This window comes from Bubalus kerabau, chromosome 9 (genome assembly GCF_029407905.1).
Source record: "Bubalus kerabau isolate K-KA32 ecotype Philippines breed swamp buffalo chromosome 9, PCC_UOA_SB_1v2, whole genome shotgun sequence".
Classification (NCBI taxonomy): domain Eukaryota; kingdom Metazoa; phylum Chordata; class Mammalia; order Artiodactyla; family Bovidae; genus Bubalus; species Bubalus kerabau.
The window spans coordinates 82,727,569-82,748,877 of NC_073632.1; the positions used below are offsets into that span (position 1 = coordinate 82,727,569).

Genomic DNA, 21,309 nt, shown 5'->3' on the forward strand with positions numbered 1-21,309 from the left:
AACAATGAATGTAGGACTAAGGTAGCATCAGACCATTTAAACATTTAAACAGGGACTATGAAAGTGTTTAACAGTAAAATTATATTAGTTTTAAAATTAAAATGTAGATTTATTCTCACATGCCAGAAGTTCACTCTATGAGGGTCATCTTAACTTTGGCCTTAGCATAATTTGCTCAAATGATGCGACTCTGAATCATTCAGCATTTGGGCAAAATGTATTTCTTGTTTAATGGCAAATAGTATTTTAGTATACAGATGGGTCATGGTTTATTTACCCAAATGAAGATGGTAGCTGCTTTTTATCACTATAAATATTCTTGTACACATAGCTTTGTGCACTTCTTCAATTATTTCTTTGTAATAAAATCCTCAACTTGAACTTGTTGGGGACAGAGATATGCTCATTTTAGTGTTGATATTATAGGTAGTGGGATTCCCAGGTGGTGCAGTGGTAAAGAATCTGCCAACCAATGCAGGAGACACAAGATATGTGGGTTTGATCCCTGGGTGGGGACTATCCTTTGGAATAGGAAATGGCAACCCACTGCAGTATTATTGCCTGGAAAATCCCATGGACAGAGGAGCCTTGCGGGTAACAGTCCAGGAGGTCGAAAAGAGTTGGACATGACTGAGTGGCTGAGCACACATTATGGGTAATATTATGTCCTTTCATCTTTGCCAATGTAATGGAGAACAAAAGGAAACATGCTTTTTTTTCAAACCTTTGAGATTGACTGTCTTCATATGTTTATATATCTTTTATGAATTAGCATTTATGGTCTTTCCACATGATGTATGAAACCTGTTTCTACAGGAGATAGTAATCTTTTAAGTTTGGAGTTAAGAATATGGCTCTAATTTTTTATATTTAGGATCCCTTTCTCCCCAAGCCCCCTCCACCTACGCATCCAAGGAATAGAGGAATAAATATCTTAGTACATGATATTTGTTCCATAATTAGGATTATTTCCATAGGATAGAGTCTCAGAGGTAGTGTTATGCTTGGTCCCAGGCTATAGCACTTTTAAGGTTTTTGATCGTTAGGACCAAATTATTAAAGCACTATTGCTGATGGATGATTCTATCTTTTTACCAAGTCCTTACTATCTGGCTATTTTTCACTATTTAAAAAATTTTGGCAAAATTTATAAGCAATTAACAGCATGTCATTGCTGTTTTAAATACCAGTTCTTTGATTCAATCATCTGTTTAGGCAATTTAAATGTTGACAATGCTCTAATTAGAACTGGTTGACTTCTAATAATTGAAAAGTTTTTTAATAGTTTAGTTTCTATCTATCATAGTTTTTATATTTTGCAGCAGCTGTTTTAACAGAGAAAGGTATGACATTTTTATTGAACACTCATTATATGCCTAGCCTGGCACACTGAAAAGGTAACTCTTTTCAACCCATACAACAACACAAATTAGAGATATCAAGGGAATATTTCCTGCAAAGATGGGCACAATAAAGGACAGAAATGGTATGGACCTGACAGAAGCAGAAGATATTAAGAACAGGTGGCAAAAATATACAAAACCAGACAGAAAAGGTCTTAATGACCCAGATAACCACGATGGTGTGATCACTCACTTAGAAGCAGACATCCTGGAGTGTGAAGTTAGGTGGGCCTTAGGAAGAGTCACTATGAACAAAACTAGTGGAGGTGATGGAATTCCAGCTGAGCTATTTCAAATCCTAAAAGATGATGCTGTGAAAGTGCTGCACTCAATATGCCAGCAAATTTGGAAAACTCAGCAGTGGCCACAGGACTGGAAAAGGTCAGTTTTCATTCCAATCCCAAAGAAAGGCAATGCCAAAGAATGCTCAAACTACCACACAACTGCATTCATTTCACACTCTAGGAAGGTAATGCTCAAAATTCCCCAAGCTAGGCTTCAACAGTAAATGAACCAAGAACTTCCAGATGTTCAAGCTGTATTTAGAAAAGGCAGATGAACCAGAGAGTAAGTTGCCAACATCTGTTGGATCATAGAAAATGCAAGGGAATTCCAGAAAAACATTTACTTCTGCTTCATTGACTATGCTAAAGCCTTTGACTGTGTGGATCACAATAAACTGGAAAATCCTTAAAGAGATGGGAATAACAGACCACCTTACCTGCTATCTCAGAAACCTGTATCCAGGTCAAGAAGCAACAGTTAGAACCAGATATGGAATAATGGACTAGCTCAAAATTGGGAAAGGAGTACATCGAGGCTGTATATTGTCACCCTGCTTATTTAACTTATATGCAGAGTACATCATGGGAAATGCTGAGCCAGATGAAGCACAAACTGAACTCAAGATTGCCAGGAGAAATATCAACAACCTCAGGTATGCAGATGATACTACCCTAATGGCAGAAAGCAAAGAGGAACTAAAGAGCCTCTTGATGAAAGAGAAAGAGGAGAGTGAAAAAGCTGGCTTAAAGCTCAACATTCAAAAACCGAAGGTCATGGCATCCAGTCCCATCACTTCATGGCAAATACATGGGGAAACAATGGAAACAGTGTCAGACTTTATTTTCTTGGGCTCCAAAATCACTGTGGATGGTGACCGCAGTCATGAAATTAAAAAACACTTGCTCCTTAGAAGAAGCTATGACAAACCTAGACAATGTATTAAAAGCAGGGACACTACTTTGTTGACAAACATTTGTATAGTCAAAGCTATGGTTCTTCCACTAGTCGTGTATGGATATGAGAATTGGACCATAAAGAAGGCTGAGCATGGAAGAATTGATGCTTTTGAACTGTGGTGTTGGAGAAGACTCTTGAGAGTCCCTTGGACTGCAAGGAGATCCAACCAATCCATCCTAAAGGATATCAATCCTGAATATTCATAGGAAGGACTGATGCTGAAGCTGAAGCTCCAATACTTCAGCCACGTGATGGGAAAAGCCAACTCATTAGAAAAGACCCTGATGCTGGGAAAGATTGAAGGCAGGAGGAAAAGGGGATGACAGAGGATGAGATGGTTGGATGGCATTACCGACTCAATGGACATGAGTTTGAGCAAGCTCTGGGAGATGGTGAAGGACAGGGAAGCCTGGCATGCTGTTGTCGATGGGGTCACAAAGAGTCAGACTCAACAGAACGACTGAAAAGCAAAACCACCACACAATCAGTTAAAGATTAGTCCCTTTGGCAATGATGGAAAAAAAAAAATGCCTAGAGATGTTGAGCAACTTGTTGAAGGTCACACAGCCCCGGTGGAGGTTAGATTGTTACCAGCTTAACTTTCCATTGTGATGAATTCCAAGCATACATCAAAGTAGAAAAATACTACAATGATCACATTTTCAACAACTGCTAACATTTTGCTATTGCTTCATCTCCCTGAATACTTTGGCTGAACCATTTCAGATAAAATTACAGATTTCACCCTCAAATATTGTGTCATAGTATAAAAATTCTCCTACACATTCTCCTTGATCATTTTTTTGAACACTTGTCAGCAACTGAACAACAACAAGGGCATCTGACCTCTGCCTCTGTGGAGACTGAACCCTGGCTGCTGAGCTTCAACACCCCCTGAGGGGAATTCAGGGTGGAGAATGAGGCACTCTGTGCTCCAGGGAAACTGGTGGAACAGGTCTTTAGATGGTTAGATATTTTTAGTAACTGATTTCATGTTCCCAAATCCTTGGTGGTGGCCGTTTAGTCGTGTCCAACTCCTGCGACCCCATGGACTATAGCCCTCTGGGTTCCTCTGTTCATATGATTCTCCAGGCAAGAATACTGGAGTGGGTTTCATTTCCTTCTCCAGGGGATCTTCCCAACCCAGGAATCGAACCCGAATCTCCTGCATTGTAGGCAGATTCTTTACTCACTGAGCTACAAGGGAAGCCGCATTTGATTATTGCACCTAATAAAAATAATAATTCTCTCATATTATTTAATATCTTGTCCTGATTCAAATTCCCCGACCGTTCCCCAAATTTCTTTGGCCACCTGATGCAAAGAACTGATTCACTGGAAAAGACTCTGATGCTGGGAAAGATTGAAGGCAGGAAGAGAAGGGGACGACAGAGGATGAGATGGTTGGATGGCATCACTGATGCGATGGACATGAGTTTGAGCAAGTTCTGGGAGTTGGTGATGAACAGGGAAGCCTGGAGTGCTGTAGTCCATGGGGTTGCAAAGAGTCAGACACGACTGAGCGACTGAACTGAATAGCTTTTTGTTGTTTTTCTCTTTGTTTTTTCAAACTGGAATCCAAACAGGAATCATTAATTGCATTTTAAAAAAATGTCTCTAATGAGCTGACTCATTTGAAAAGACCCTAATGCTGGGAAAGATTGAGAGCAGGAGGAGAAGGGGATGACAGAGGATGAGATGGTTGGATGGCATCACCGACTCAATGGACATGGGTTTGGGTGGACTCCGGGAGTTGGTGATGGACAGGGAGGTCTGGCGTGCTGCGGTTCATGGGGTCACAAAGAGTCGGACATGACTGAGCGACTGAACTGAACTGAAATGTCTTTTAACCTAACCAATCCACCCATACTTTTCTCCATGACATTGACTTTTTGAAGAGACCAGGCAGGGAGTCCTGTAGAATGTCTTGACATTCTGGATCTGGCTGATAGCATTTCTTGGTGTTGTCTGACTTATTTCTCTATCCAACAGTGATTCTATTAACTGAATGTTAAATCTTAAGGCTTGGGTTAAACATTTTTGGTGAGACTATTTCACATGACTGAGGGGAGGAAGAGAAGGGGGTGACAGAGGATGAGACTGTTGTATGGCATTATTGATACAATGGACATGAGTTTGAGCAAACTCCGGGAGATAGTGAAGGACAGGGAAGCCTGGCATGTAGCAGTCCATGGAGTCGCAAAGAGTCGGACATGCCTGGGTGACTGGACAACAATGTTTCACAGGAGATGCCGCTTACTTCACGTTCTCTGTATCAGCTGGCAAAAGTCCAGCCATCAAGCCATGCTGGGTGGATCACTGACGGCTAGACCCCTGGAGGGTATGGGTGCATTGTTCCTTTGTGATTGGTAAGCAATTTGCTGGTGAGCTTGGGTTTCATGTAAATATGGCAAATGAAAATTAAAAAAAAAATAAACATCCTAATGGTGTTAGTTCTAATCAATGATCCTTGTCAGAATCATTATTTTAGCATCACTATCATTATCAGTTTCATCAGTCCTTCTACTTTATCAGCTAGCATTCTTCTGAAGAATACATTCTTAAAAATATACAGTTAGTATGTAGCATATCTTAAGAAGAGCTTTACCTCCTCAACTGGATAATCTATGCTCTACTCAATCAGGTCTGACTCTGAGACCCCCACGGACTGTAGTCCACCAAGCTCCTCTGTCCATGGGATTCTCCAGGGAAGAATACTGGAGTGGGTTGCCATTTCCTTCTCCAGGGATGAACTATAGTATCCCTTTAAAAGGAAGGGAAAGTATTGTACTTTGTTCCCTATAATTTCAAATTTTCTGAGAATTTGGTCACCTCCATTGACAGCAAATGAGTTGTTTTGTGGTTGGTGATGGATTTTAGTTTTGTTTTGATTTCTTTTTCTTGATTATCCTTTAAGAGTCTTGGATTTTTATATTCAGTAACACAAATTTTATTTTTATGGCGCCCTGAAAATAAGATTCAAATAGTGGTTTGTCTCAATTCCAATCACACTGTTCTCTTATTACATCATCATCTCATAAAGTGTCTCATGGTTGAAAATTCCACAGAACACAGGAGAAACATCTTTTATTTAACTAAAGCTTATTAATTTTAAGTCTTGTGAAGCTGAAAAAAGGATAAAGATAAAAGATGCAGTTGTTTCCAAATCCTAGTTCTAAACAGTACAAACACCAATGATTATTCAAAAACTGGGATATTGAAAACACATCATGAAACAATTAGCCATAACCTCAAACAAACACAAAACTAGAATTAACAGTCTTTGGTCAACAGATGATAACAGTTAAGAATTATTCTTAACATTAGAATTCTTAAACTTAAGATAATATGTTTGAAAAGCTTCAGGCTTAATAATCATCTCATGACATCTTAATTTTCATTGTTTACCCTTTATAACTAAATTTCAAAATACATCTAAAGAAAAGATTTCATAAAGAAAAATGAATACTATCAGAACTCAAGAACTGAGTTATGATTTAAAAAAGAATGCAACTATATATCTTTAAAATATCTCAAATATGTTGTTAATTAGTAAGTTAATTACTTTAATTAATACAATTATTATGTTAAAATATTCATTTAATCAACCTGTTTTTCCCTGAAAATCCCTTTAATCCTATTTTACCATATAAACATTAATTTTAGGTCAACCTATATTTCTTAGCATAATTTATGAGTAGAATCTAAGTTAGTGAGCTTTAACTTCCTTTTAGTATCATCATTGTTTAGTCTTTAAGTTGTGTCTGCCTCTTTTGCAACCCCATGGACTTTAGCCCTTCAGACTCCTCCGTCCATGGGATTTCCCAGGCAAGAATACTGGAGTGAGATGCCATTTCCTTCTCCAGAGGATGACCCAGGGATAGAACCCATGTCTCCTACATTGGCAGGTGGATTCTTTACCACTGAGCCACCTGGGAAGCCCCTTTCAGTTATTTAAGGACATACATTTTCCAGTGTATATCACAGTATTTTAGAAGCCTAAAATTTAGCCTTTATGGGAACTAAAAATTCATTGTCAAGTCATATTTTAAGTCTGTGTAAGTTTTGCAATTTCCAAATTAAAAATTCAACTTCATATGCTTTCAAATGCTTGTTCAATGTGTATTATGAATGAGCTCTTCCTGGAAAAAGTTGAAGTGTGTTTCCTTTACAAAATTCCATTAATCACAGTTCCTCAAACCTCAGAGTGCTGATCATCCTTTTTTTCCCTCCAGTTCTTCAAAGACATAATTGACAGAAACATTGTGTAATTTTAAGATGTGCAGCATGTTGATCTGATACACATGTATCTGGCAAAAATGATCACTATAGCATTAGCTAACACCTCCATCATGTCATATAATTTCCATTTGTTTTTGTAGTGAGAACATTTAAGAGCTACTCCCTTAGAAGAGTGCTGACCATCTTAATCTACATTTAACTTAAAAAAGAGAATTTAGGACAGGTATATTTCAAACCACTATGTTACTGCTCTACCTACACATGCAAATCAATGCCAATTTCTGTAATGATATGGAGGCTTCAACCTCAAGTTCAAGAACAGAGTAATACAAGTCATTTTAGATCACTAATACAGCGACCCCATGGTCTGCAGACCACCAGGCTCCTCTGTCCATGGGATTTTCCAGGCAAGGATACTGGAGTGGGTTGACATTTCCTTCTCCAGGGGATCTTTCCAACCCAGGGATTGAACTCAGTCTCCTGCATTGCAGGCAGATTCTTTACCAACTGAGCTACTAGGGAAGCTCAATACATAGGATCAGTATAGAGTTTTAAAAATAACTTTAGATGGAGAATTTTATTATGATGATAATTTCTGAAAAGTACACACTGCAGTGTATTTTTTCTGATTTCATTTTCTAGCTTAAAAAAAAATGAATTCAAATAAAACTTTGTGCATTGAATACCACTGCAATCCAGCAGCGACAAACACTGTATCATTCTTTTAGTCTGGGCTTTTAAAAAGAATTTAATACTCAAAATTTACTTGCCTTCAAAGATTTCCCAGAATATACATATGGTTATTTAATTAGCCCTTCCCAAATAGTGTAAAAAAAGCACCCAGGGCTCATTTTTTCTTTATGAAAGATTAAAAACATTGTCCAGTTAGAAATCTTAAAAGAAAAGTTTCATCTACATATAATTCACAGCTTCACTAAGATCAATTTTTTTTCCTCTACAAAAACCATGGAAAAACATTTCTGTCTGTAGTAAAAACTCCTATGAGAGTTGGAAAGCTTCTCTGCAAAAAGACAGTTCAACATTCAAGAGACAGAAAATTTGACTACCTTACACAGTATTCAGTATCTAGAACCTTAAAAATGTTATCAAAGCAAGAACCAAGGAAATCATACAAAAGTTATTCACTTAAGATGTCCTAATCTTTAAAAATTCCCAAGAAGGGTCAGCATGTAAGACAATGCCCACTGATAAAAGGGACAAAAGCACATTATATCAATGGCTACAATTCAGAGATGGTCTCTGAGGAGACCAGTCACTGCCAAGACTCCATCTGCTTGACCTGATGTTCTAGGGTCTTGGGAGGCTCTACCAGAAACAACGCTGAAGTCATAGGGCAGGTGTGCATGAGAAACAGACACAGGGAGTATCAGAAGTCTTTCTTGCCTTTTTTTTTTTTTTTCAGCACCAGGAAAACAAAATTAACCTAAAATAGGAAACTTTCTTGATGTTCCATAGAATACTACTACGTTATTCAGGAGTTGTGGGCTAAATGCAAAGCCCCTATTTCTAATATGAGTTTGAGAAGGAATGGGCTTCCCTGGAGGCTCAGCAGGTAAAGACTGTCTGCGCTGTCTGCCTATAGTGCAGGAGACCCGGGTTGGAGCCCTGGCTCTGGAAAACCCCCTGGAGAGGGATATGGCAGTGCACTCCAATATTCTTATCTGGAGAATCCCATGGATAGAACAGCCTGCCGGGCTACAGTACATGTGGTCGCCAAGAGCTGGACAGGACTAAAGACTAACATACACATACTGAGAGGGAATAAAAAAATATCAACTAGGGGATTTTTAGAATCAGGTGAAATACATTAAAAACCTAATTACATCCCAATATCAAGATTCTGCACAATAGCATGAAACATTAAATAAGGAGATATAATTTTTTTCAGGAAGTCAGATGAGACAGAAAGCAAAGGAACTATCTATGAAAGACCCTTTTTCTTTGCACTGAGTTGGATCCACTTTTTTGATTCCATGTAAAACATCAAGCTGTAATTACCAACTTTTCGGAGCTCAAAGGAAGATTCAAACTGGTGCCCAGATGCCAGGAGGAGGACCGCATAATTAATTCCTGACTGTAGTGTTGGCTCTGATTCAAATGCCTTTTTGAACCTATAAAAAAAACAAAAACCCACAAATGTACAAGTTTACTTTCTCAATCATGAAACTCTGAGTTTGCAATAGCTTCTGTTTGCAGAACTCCAAGGCCTGAGCAAGTAAAAATATTCCACTGGCCTTCACCCCAGAATCTAGTGTGCTATTAGGATTTAATGCTTAAGTAACTGCACACCCTCACCCTCAGCAACATGGCATTCCCCCCACTTAACTCAGCCTCACCATAGCAGCCCCAGCCTTTTAAAAAATCCACTCTTCAACAGTCTTCCAGGGACGTGAGAGAATGTACGTGTGTGAGTGCGTGAGCATTTATAAAAAGTGAAAATTTAAAGATAAGAACCCTGTGCATATTTGTTAAGTGGTTTTTTGAAAAGTTTTATAAGTAAACAAAGTAAAAACAATACACAAAGCAATCAGGAATATTATCTACATAACATACTGAAACAATCATTTTCATAAGAGCGATATAAAAATACAATAAAGAATGTCAATTGCAATAAGAAACTAGGAAAAGAGAGACGGTGCTTGTGCATACTAGTTTTTGCTCAAAGAGAATGAGAACCATTTTCTGGATGTGCATGAATCTATCTACCTTTAAAAATGCTTCAGCATTTGAAAAGTCTTCAGTGCTTGTGCATCCACTGTATTTTCAAGGTAACACTTCATAGGTTCTGTTCAAGGGTCCCCTCATATACATCATTTAACAGGCAATAATACTCAATATTATTTCATTTAAGAGCATGAAGAAGAACAAAATTAACATAAATGGCCTAGTAACTAATAAAAACTGAGACAAACATGAAAAATGAAATCTCTACTTTAAAAAACCAGATTTGAGAAAGATATAAAGACTAAATACCTAGTGAATAAACATTTAATGATACAGTAAAGAGATATGTAGGGAAAAACATTAGAATTCTAAGATAAAAGCATTTTTATTAAAATCATGAACTGAAAATGAAAGATGGGAATTGCAAAAATGGCAGTGGGCACAATGGTGTACATTAGAGTACATTCTTGGCTATTATACATACTTGAAATTTTCTGTACTTTAAAATGGTAAGGTAAACTTGAAAAGGATAAGTACATATTTTCTGAATATTGAGAATCATGTGCCCTTTTAAGGGTCTTATTTTTTAATCAGGAAAAGTATCTCTGAGAAGAAACAAAACTCAAACAAGTATTAACTTTAACTAGTTGGCTTGAACAGTTTTGCATGTGGAATAAGAAAAAAATATGTTTAACTGCATCACTGCTGATGATTAAGAAGAATTTCTTTTCTCTCCAGAAGTACAGGAGTTTACCAAATCTAAAATGGAAAAACCATGTAACCCAGATTGCTGATATCCAAAGCAGGTCATATCAAGGAAAGACATGATTTATAAGTTTTAGACTCATACAAAATCCAAAGGTCTTTGTGTTTTCTCAGAGGCAAGTAGAAAGTCCAAATAAAAAAGATATAGGAGAAGAAAGGAGTTAATACCTTTCTTTCTACCAGTAATTTATACTTTCTACCAATTCATATCATTATATGAAATATCTTTCACAAATAAATTTTTCATTTTTACTAAAAGAAAAAATCATGGAAAAATTCTTTTAATAAATTCAAAGGAAGATGCGAAAAGCAAGATAACCCTAAATCAATCAGTAAATACTGATAAGTATTTCCTATGTGCCAAACTAACCAAACTGAAAAAATTAAATGGGCTTAGATCTGTTTTTAGATCTGTTACTATAAACAATACAATTTAAAATATTTTAAGCAAAATATAGATGCCAATAAGTTAATAAGTTATATTTTTTATGGCTCAGAACACTTCATAATAAGATGCATATTGAGGAGAAAGTCTTAAGGAAGTAGGAATTCTCACACATTTAAAAGTAAATTAATACACTATTTCTTGGCAGCAATTTGCCAATATCTATCAAAAATTGTAAAATGTCAAAAAAAAGTAATGCATACCTATTGACACAATATTTCCATATCTATGGATTTACACTAAGAAAAAGCATTAAATATAAATACCAGACCACCTAATCTGTCTCCTGAGAAATCTGTATGCAGGACAAGAAGCAACAGTTAGAACCAGACACGAACAATTGATTGGTTCAAAATTGGAAAAATTGTAACCCTTCATATTTAACTTATATGCAGAGTACATCATGAGAAATGCCAGTCTGAATGAATCACACGCTGGAATCAAGATTGACGGAAGAAATATCAACAACCTCAGATATGCAGATGATACCACTCTAATGGCTGAAAGCAAAGAGGAACTAAACAGCCTTCTTCTTGATAAAGGTGAAAGAGGAGACTGAAAAAGCTGGTTTGAAATTCAGCATTAAAAAAACAAAGATCATGACATCTGGTTCCATTACTTCGTGGCAAATAAAAGGGGAAAAAGTAGAAGAAGTAACAGATTTTATTTTCTTGGGCTCCAAAATCATGTTGGACGGTGCCTGCAGCCATGAAATTAAAAGATGCTTGCTCCTTGGAAGGAAAGCTATAACAAACCTAGTCAGTGTATTGAAAAGCAGAGACATCACTTGGCCAACTTTGTCCATATAGTCAAAGCTGTGGTTTCTCCAGTAGTCATGTACGTATGTGAGAGCTGGACCATAAAGAAGGCTGAGTGCTGAAGAACTGATGCTTTTGAACTGTGGCGCTGGAGAAGACTCTTGAGAGTCCCTTGGACTGCAAGGAGATCAAACCAGCAAATCCTAAGGGAAACCAACCCTGAATATTCATTGGAAGGACTAGTGCTAAAGCTGAAGATCCAAAACTTTGGTCACCTAATACAAACAGCAGACTCACTGGAAAACACCCTGAGGCTGGGAGAACTCAAAGGCAAAATGAAAAGGGAGTGACAGAGGATGAGATGGTTAGATAGCATCACCGACTCAATGGACATGAATGTGAGCAAACTCTGGGAGACAGTGAAGGACAGAGGAGCCTGGCATGCCACAGTGCATGTGGTCACAAAGAGTCGGACATGACTGAGTGACTGAACTGAACTGAACTGAGAAGTAAATACTAGAGGGAGGAGCCTACAACAAATAGCTAACAATCTCCTCCAAAGTTTGGAGCTTTATAATGTAAGAGAATAAAGACTCAAACTCAGAACTCCAAAGGGCAGTTTACAGTATACAGGGATAAGAAGATAGAACACTGCTTGGCTCTCAATCAAAAGCTGAGGGTGGTCATACCAAGAAGCAGGGACAAAAACAGAGATAGATGGGTTGATAAAACTGAAACCGAGACCAACTCAACTCAACTGCAGTTTTTGAGGTAATCAGCTCCTTATCATGTCTGGCTAACAGAGGGAAGTGAGAGCCTTCTATGAGAGAAAATAAAATCATTCTTAATCTCAATAATTCTTATATATAAAATGTATGGCATACAATAAAGAATTATGAGAACTTCAGAATCAGGAAAAAATGACCAATAAACAAAAGAACAAAACAGACAAGAGGACCTGACTCAACAGATAATTCATATGTTGGAGTTTGTAGACAAGGACTTTAAATCATTATTACAAATATGGTGAAGAAAATTGTGGAAAAAATGGACAAATGAAGGAAAAGACAATTTCAATCTAGAGTTGGAATCTAAAAGATAAAGAGAATCAAGCAGTCTAGAACTGAAATATATAACACCTGAAAATAAAAATTCATTGTGTAGGTTTAATAGCAGACTAGACAGAGGAGACAGAGAAGGCAATGGCAGCCCACTCCAGTACTCTTGCCTGGAAAATCCCATGGATGGAGGAGCCTGGTAGGCGGCAGTCCATGGAGTCGCACAGAGTCAAACGCGACTGAACGACTTCACTTTCACTTTTCACTTTCATGCATTGGAGAAGGAAATGGCAACCCACTCCAGTGTTCTTGCCTGGAGAATCCCAGGGACAGGGGAGCCTGGTGGGCTGCTGTCTATGGGGTCACACAGAGTTGGACACGACTGAAGTGACTTAGCAGACAGAGGAGAAGATGGACTTGGTGAAGAAAAAAAAGAAACGTCAATAAACAGTTTGTAAACTGATACACAGAAAAAGGGAGGGGGAAAAGACACAACTGAATGTAAGAGACATATAAGACACAGTTAAATGGTCTAACATATGTATCATGGTAGCCCTAGAAAGAGGGAAGAGAGAATACAGAACACAAGAAGTATTTGAAGACACAAAGCCAAAAATACTCCAAGACTGTCGAAAACATTAACACAGATTCAAGAAGCTCAACTTCAAGCTGGATAAGATAAAATAAGCACAGCCTAAATGCTAAAATCAAAGACAAAGAGGAAAATCTTAAAATCAGCCAGAGATAAAGATATATTACCTTCAAAGGAGGCATTTTATTGCACTTTTATAGCAATTTTATTGATAAAACTGATAGCTGACTTTGCAATACAAACTATGGAATAAAATTGATAGCTGACTTTGTAATACAAACTATGGAAGCCAAAAGATAATGCAATGACATATTCAGAGTGATGAAAAAAAGAAGAGGTACAAATAAGCAAAAACTGGCAGAATTGGTTGCCAACTGATCTGCATGGAAAAAGCATTAAAAGTATTCAGGCTAAAGGATAGTGAGTCCATTTGGAAGCCCTGAACTGCAAAAAGAGCATCAGAAAGAGTACTGAAGTCAAAGTGAAAGTTGCTCAGTTGTGTCTGACTATTTTTGACTTCATGGACTATACAGCCCATGGAATTCTCCAGGCCAGAATACTGGAGTGGGTAGCCTTTTCCTTTTCCAGGGGATCTTCCCAACCCAGGGATCGAACACAGGTCTCCTGTGTTGCAGGCAGATTCTTTACTAGCTGAGCCACAAGGGAAGCCCAAGAATACTGGAGTGGGTAACCTATCCTGTCTCCAGTGGATCGTCTCAACCCAGGAATCAAACCAAGGTCTCCTGCATTGCAGGCAGATTCTTTACCAACTGAGTTATCAGGGGAAGATACTAGCCATTTTAAAACTATTGAATATTTATTCTGCTTTAAGTTTCTCTCCAGTTAATCCTAAAGGAAATCAGTCAATCAAACCAGTCACTCTTAAAGGAAATCAGTCCTGAATATTCATTGGAAGGACTTATGCTGAAGCTGAAACTCCATAATCTGGCCATCTGATGTGAAGAACTGACTCACTGGAAAAGACCCTGATGCTGGGAAAGATTGAAGGCAGGAGGAAAAGGGGACGACAGAGGATGAGATGATTGGATAGCATCACCGACTCGATGGACATGAGTTTGAGCAAGCTCTGGGAGTTGGTGAGGGACAGGGAAGCCTGGCGTGCTGCAGTCCATGGGGTCTCAAAGAGACAAGACTGAGCGACTGGATGGCTGAAGTTTCTCTCCTCTTCAAGGAAGTGATAAAATACAAATTTAAGGTAGACTTTAAGAGTCAAGGATGTGGATGGTCATCTCTAGGGAACTCCTAAAAGCATAATATAAAGAGTATTGTGTGTGTGTGTGTGTGTGTGTGTGTGTGCACACATGCGCTAAGCTCTTTCAGTCATGTCCTACTCTTTGCGACCCAATGGACTACAAACTGTCAGGATCCTCTGTCCAAGGGATTCTTCAGGCAAGAATACTGGAGTGGGTTGCCATGCCCTCCTCCAGGGGATTTTTTCAACCCAGGGATTGAATTTGCATCTCTTACATCTCCTGCATTGGCAGGCAGGTTCTTTACTATGACAATAGAGTATAAAATGCAACACTAAATTAATAGAAAAAAAGGGGGAATGAAGGACTAAAGAAACAAATATATGAAATAGTGAAGAAGATATGAAATTAATATAAAATGAATTGCAAGACATAAGCTGCTGCTGCTGCTGTTGCTTCAGTCGTGTCTGACTCTCTGCGACCCCATAGATGGAAGCCCACCAGGCTCCTCCGTCCCTGGGATTCTCCAGGCAAGAACACTGGAGTGGGTTGCCATTTCCTTCTCCAATGCAGGAAAGTGAGAAGTAAAAGTGAAGTTGTTCAGTCGTGTCCGACTCTTAGCGAACCCATGGACTGCAGCCTACCAGGCTCCTCCATCCATGGGATTTTCCAGGCAAGAGTACTGGAGTGGGGTGCCATTGCCTTCTCTGGCTGGGAAAGCAGCAAGGGTGAAAAAAAATCAATGCTCTAAACTTCCATCTAGAAATAAAACAGCACATATTCTAAAATAAACTAGAAGGAACAGATAATAAAGAAAAGAAATCAATGAAGTAGAAAACAGATGTGCAATAAAGAAAAGGAACAGTGTCAAAAGGGGAAGATTAATAAAATTGATAAACTCCTAGATAGACTGCTCATCAGAGACAGAAAGAGAAATGAAAAGGGGGACATTAGTATAGGTCCTACAAGCATTAAATGTTAGTTTCTCAGTTATGACCTACTCTTTGCAACCCCATGGACTGTAGCCCGCTAGGCTCCTCTATCTGTGGAATTCTCCAGACAAAAATACTGGAGTGGGTTGCTATGCCCTTCTCCAGAAGATCTTCCTGAACCAGGGACTGAACCCATGTCTCCTGCAGGCAGGCAGATTCTTTACCATTGGAGACACAAGGGAAGTTTCCCAGGTGGTCCTAGTGGTAAAGAACCCCCCTTGTCAATTCAGGAGACTTAAGAGATGTGGTTTCAGTCCCTAGGTCTGAAAGATCCTCTGGAGGAGGGCATGGCAATCCATTCCAGTATCCTTGCCTGGAGAATCCCATGGACAAAGGAGCCTGGAGGGCTACAGTCCATAGGGTTGCAAAGAGTTGGACACAACCAAAGTGACTTAGTACACAAGGGTATATAAGCATTAAAAAGAAAGTAAATGGATATCTGGAACAATCTTAAGCCAATAAATATGGCAACTTAGGAGAACTGGAAAATTTTCCTGAAATTCACAGATGAGTATGACACAAGGAAAAAAAAAAAAGGAAACAATAGTTCTAAGACTATTACAGAATTGATAACAATCTGAAATCATTGTTTTTACCATCTATCTCTCATATTGTACGCAGTCTGACAGCAGGAGCCTTGCCAGTCTTGTTGAGGACTAAATCTTCAGCACTTGACTCAGCAGGAGCCCAACTCACTGCAGGTGATTTCAAAATACCTGCTGCATGAAGAAAACCTGCATCCCTCTCTTACCAAGAGCCAGGCTGTGACAAGTGATAAATACAGCAGGTCATATAAAAAATAATCTCTTCACTTCCTTAGTAGTCTAAATCCTGATCTTGATAAGACCATAAGCCCAGAGAGCTACCACCTTAGACCACATTACTGAACTGCATAGCACCTTGACCACATTCGAATGTTACTAGAATGTACTATTTAATAAAAATACTAAAGATATTGTTTGTATAGTTTTCATTGTTGCCTACTTATATAAGAAACTCCTTTAATTTATTATTAGGGAGAGGATAGTCTCCTCTGAAAATGCAGCATATGATTCATTTTTCATGCTATTACTGAAGTTTATTTTAAAGAGCATGATAATCCTCATCCCTGGTGTATCCGTGTCCTTGGTGCTAACTTTCCATATATGCATTATCATTTCACTGTTTCTTTAAATTCAAACTTAATAAAAATGCATGTGCTGTGCTTAGTTGCTCAGTTGTGTCTGACTCTGCAACCTTATGGACTTTAGCCCGCCAGGCTCCTCTGTCCATGGAATTCTCCAGGCAAGAATACTGGAGTGGGTTGCCATGCCCTCCTCCAGGGGATCTTCCCAACCCAGGGATCAAACCCAGGTCTCCTGCATTTCAGGCAGATTCTTGACCATCTGAGTCACCAGGGAAGCCCAAGAATCACTGGAGTGGGTAGCCTATCCCTTCTCCAGGGGATCTTCCTGACCCAGGAATCACACTGGTGTCTCCTGCATTGCAGGCAGATTCTTTACCAGCTGAGGTACCAGGGAAGCCCCAAGAAGAATGCATACGGAGGCTAAAATAATGAAACAATCCATTGCAGCTGAAGAAGATGTATCAGTCATTTTAGCGTAAATGTGCCAAGTATCAACAACAAACCCCAGTGGTTTGCCAATTTCTGCATCAGCTGGCTTGTCTCTGCCTGACACTTTTTTCCCTCTGAGACCTAGCCTGAAGGAGCTGCTTTCTCTAGAAAATGGCTAAGGAAAAATGACACGGCTTTTAAAGCTTCTGCTAATAAAAAGCATTAGCCAACATACAAATCAGAACCTGGTGTCATGGGGTGGAAACACATAATCTTCCTATGAACAGGGACAGTGTATTTCTAACAACACAACAGAGCAGATGATATTCTCTACCGCAGGAAGCTGTGGTTACCACCAGACAGTAAAAGACACAAAAATAATAGCTGCCTCTCATGACTGGGCACCTACTAGGTACAGGCCTTGCACTTGACACTTCAAACATAATATTTCTAATTCATATAGCTCCTAAGGCAGGGAGGATTCTCTCAAGTTTACTAATCAGAACTCTGCAGAATGGAAATACTAAGTCATTCAGTTTAAAAGTGGTTGAGCAGGAACTTTACCCACTTCTGCCAGATTCTAAACCTGAGCCCTCTTCTCTATATAACATTGCCTACTCTTTGGTGTGTGTTAAAAAAAAAAAAAACAAAAAACTTTTAGTCGATTTTCATTATTTCTGCTTTTGTTTTTTTTAGTAAAAAGGAATTGGGTGAAACAGGAAAAATAATAACAAGAAATAAAAATAGAAAGAACTGCTTTTACATTAAAAATAAAGTTTGGATTCTATACACCACAGAAACAGGTATTGATATACTCTTGTAAAGAATGGTGTTTGTCACAAAGTGTACTTGATCAATCTTATTAGATTAGAGACTAAATTTTTAAAAGACTGGCATGGCAATACCACTGGGTGTGCCATAAAAATGAATCAAAGAGGGCTTCCCTGGTAGCTCAGTGGTAAAGAATCTGCCTGCCAATGCAGGAGACGAGGGTTCGATCTCTGGTCTGGAAAGACCCCACATGCTGTGGAGCAACTAAGGCCCTGAACCACAACTAGTGAGCCCGAGCTCTAGAGTCCTGGAGCTGCAACTATTGAGCCGTCTTGTCGCAACCACTGAAGCCCACATGCATTAGAGCCCATGCTCCGCAACAAAAGAGACCACCGCAGTGAGAAGCCTGCACACCACAACTAGAGAGTAGCCCCTGCTCGCCACCAAAAAGAGAAAAGCCCGCACCCACGAAGGCCCAGCACTGCCAAAAATAAATAAATAGATCAATACAGTCATTTCTAAAAATGCACCAAAGATGTTTTATGTCATTGAAAACTTTACAGTTTAACTAGCAAGAGGATAAATGAACATGAACAGTAGGTTAGACATTACACAAAGAAATATATAAACAATGATTAATAATATAAAACTATAAAAATATAGCAATAAAATGATTAGAGGGCTTCCCCAGTGGCTCAGTGGTAAAGAATCTGCCTGCAGTGCAGAGCTGCAGGAGACACAGGTTCAATCCTGGGTCGGGAAGATCCCCTGGAGAAGGACATGGCAACCTACTCCAGTATTCTTGCTTGAAGAATCCCATGGACAGAGGAGCCTGGCGGGCAATAGTCCATGGGGCAGCAAAGAGTTGGACACAACTGAAGCAACTTAGCATGAAGCTACATTAAGACTTCATGAAGGAAACAAGTCTTAAGGATGACAAGAGACATCTCAAGAAAATTCTAGGGAGTATATTTGAGTAACTAAAGTTATTTATACTATTGTTGATTTTTTTCTACTTAGTACTAAATATGTGTTGAAAGAGGATAAATAATTTTTAATCTTCAACTCATTATTACATTGAAGAGATGAAAAGTTATTGTCCAAGCTTTCAGAGCAACAGATTTTTGTTCAAGGACTGCCTTATATCAGCATTGTGTTTGTCACCTGATTGCAACTACCTCTAAAAAAGCTAAGTACTTGTTAATAGAGTGATGAGTCTTTAGAATAAGAACTTGGCTCACTTTTGCATTTGTACTGAGATGTGCAATCAAGTAAAAAATAAAGGAAATATTCTTGAATCAACTGTTTCTAGCAAAAGAGCATCTATTTTCCACCAACGAAGAAACTAAGTTCAAGTTCTTTCTATTTAGCTGTCATTTTCCTCCTTTGTGATATAACAGCTGTGATTCTTCTGTAAGACATACAAGTAATTAAATTAGAATTTCACGGTGCTTTACATCTCTAGGGATATTTCTGAAATTATCACTCACAAAATAACTCAGAAGTAAAGCAAGACAGCATGAGATAAAAATTAGTGCTGAATCACTCTGTTAATTTGATCTGGAGATGGGGAAACCCTCTCCAATTCACACAACTTATTTGTATATAATTTTATTGTAATAGAAAAGTCAGGATGAAAAATTTTAAAAGTCAAAATTCTAGCTATCTCCTTTCATTCCTTTTACTATGTACATATTTTTCCAAAAACAAGAATCATGCTATTTTAATAACCTGTTTTTTTTAATTTTCATATGATATCATGATGCATGTTACTATTAAATATTTATTTAAAACCACAATCGTCTTTTGGGCTTATACTCAAAAGAATTGAAAACAGAGGATTCAAACAGATATTTGTACACCCATATTTATAGTAATATTTACTCATAACACCTAAAAGGTAGAAACAAGCACAAATGTCCATTGACAGGTGAACGGGTAAAGACAATGTACATAAAATGGAATATTATTCAGCCTTTAGAATGGAGATTCAGACACATGCTACAACACGAAAGTGAAAGTTGTTCAGTTGTGTCCAACTCTGCAACCCCATGGACTATACAGTCCATGGAATTCTCTAAGCCAGAATACTGGAGTGGGTAGCCTCTCCCTTCTCCAGGGGATCTTCCCAACCCAGGGATCGAACCCAGGTCTTCTGCATTGCAGGCAGATTCTTTATCAGCTGAGCCACAAAGAAAGCCCAAGAATACTGGAGTGGGTAGTCTATCCCTTCTCCAGCAGATCTTCCCGACCCAGGAATCGAACCGGGGTCTCCTGCATTGCAGGTAGATTCTTTACCAACTGAGCTATGAGGGATGCCCCATTGCTACAACATGGATGAGCCTTAAGAACGTCATGCTAAGTGAAATAAGCCATTCACAAAAAAGATATATACTGTATGATTCCACTTATATGAGATACCGCAGTTCAGTTCAGTTCAGTCGCTCACTCGTGTCCGACTCTTTGCGACCCCATGAATCTCAGCACGCCAGGCCTCCCTGTCCATCACCAACTCCCGGAGTTCACTCGGACTCAACGTCCATCGAGTCAGTGATGCCATCCAACCATCTCATCCTCTGTCATCCCCTTCTCCTCCTGCCCCCAATCCCTCCCAGCATCAGAGTCTTTTCCAATGAGTCAACCCTTCACATGAGGTGGCCGAAGTACTGGAGTTTCAGCTTTAGCATCATTCCTTCCAAAGAAATCCCAGGGCTGATCTCCTTCAGAATGGACTGGTTGGATCTCCTTGCAGTCCAAGGGACTCTCAAGAGTCTTCTCCAACACCACAGCTCAAAAGCATCAATTCTTCGGCGCTGAGCCTTCTTCACAGTCCAACTCTCACATCCATACATGACCACAGGAAAAACCATACCCTTGACTAGACGGACCTTTGTTGGCAAAGTAATGTCTCTACTAGAGTAATCAAATTCATAGAGACACAAAGTGGAATAGTGGTTGCCAGGAGCTGGGGGAAAGGGGAATCCAAAATTGTTTAATGGGTATAGAGTTTGAGTTTTGAGAGTGAGGAGGTTGTCAGGCGGGGAGTGGTGATGGAAGCACAGCATTGTGAACGTACTTAATGCCACTGAATCGTACCTTCAAAAATGGTTAAAATGGTAAGCTTTATTTATGTATATTGCTACCATCAACCCTCCAAACACACAACTTTGAATGCATGATATTCCATCACTTGAGGATATCCTTCCATTTAACAGTTTCCCTACTGTTTCTCCCAGTTTTTCATTACCATAAAATTTAGTGTAGGGAGCACTGTAAACATATCTTTATTTCCATATCTGCTATTTCTTTTGGATGGTTTACAAAGGATGTAACTGGACTGAGGAACATGAATTATTTCAAGGTTCTTGATACATCATAAAGCCAAACTGCTTTCCAGAAAGGCCTTACCAATTCACATTCCCAAGAGCAGCACAAGAGAGAGATTTTTACATTTCACTCATGCCAAAATATTCTCATCTATTTTCATTTTTGCTAACTGATAATAACAAGACAGCACAGCTCAGGATTTTAATGGGCACTTATCTGATTGCTCCTGAGAGTGAATAGTTTTTAAATGTTTATGACCAATC

General features: G+C 38.8%; 1 protein-coding gene across 2 annotated transcripts in view; it reads right to left on the reverse strand.

The window, feature by feature from the left end:
• Window positions 1–21,309, reverse strand: part of MAP3K5 (mitogen-activated protein kinase kinase kinase 5) — a 227,165-nt gene that overhangs the window by 96,814 nt on the left and 109,042 nt on the right. For both annotated transcript variants that reach the window (XM_055535729.1, XM_055535728.1), the window contains exon 8: window positions 8,907–9,019. In XM_055535729.1, the coding sequence (XP_055391704.1) occupies window positions 8,907–9,019 (113 nt within the window). The remainder of the gene's footprint in view (window positions 1–8,906; window positions 9,020–21,309) is intronic.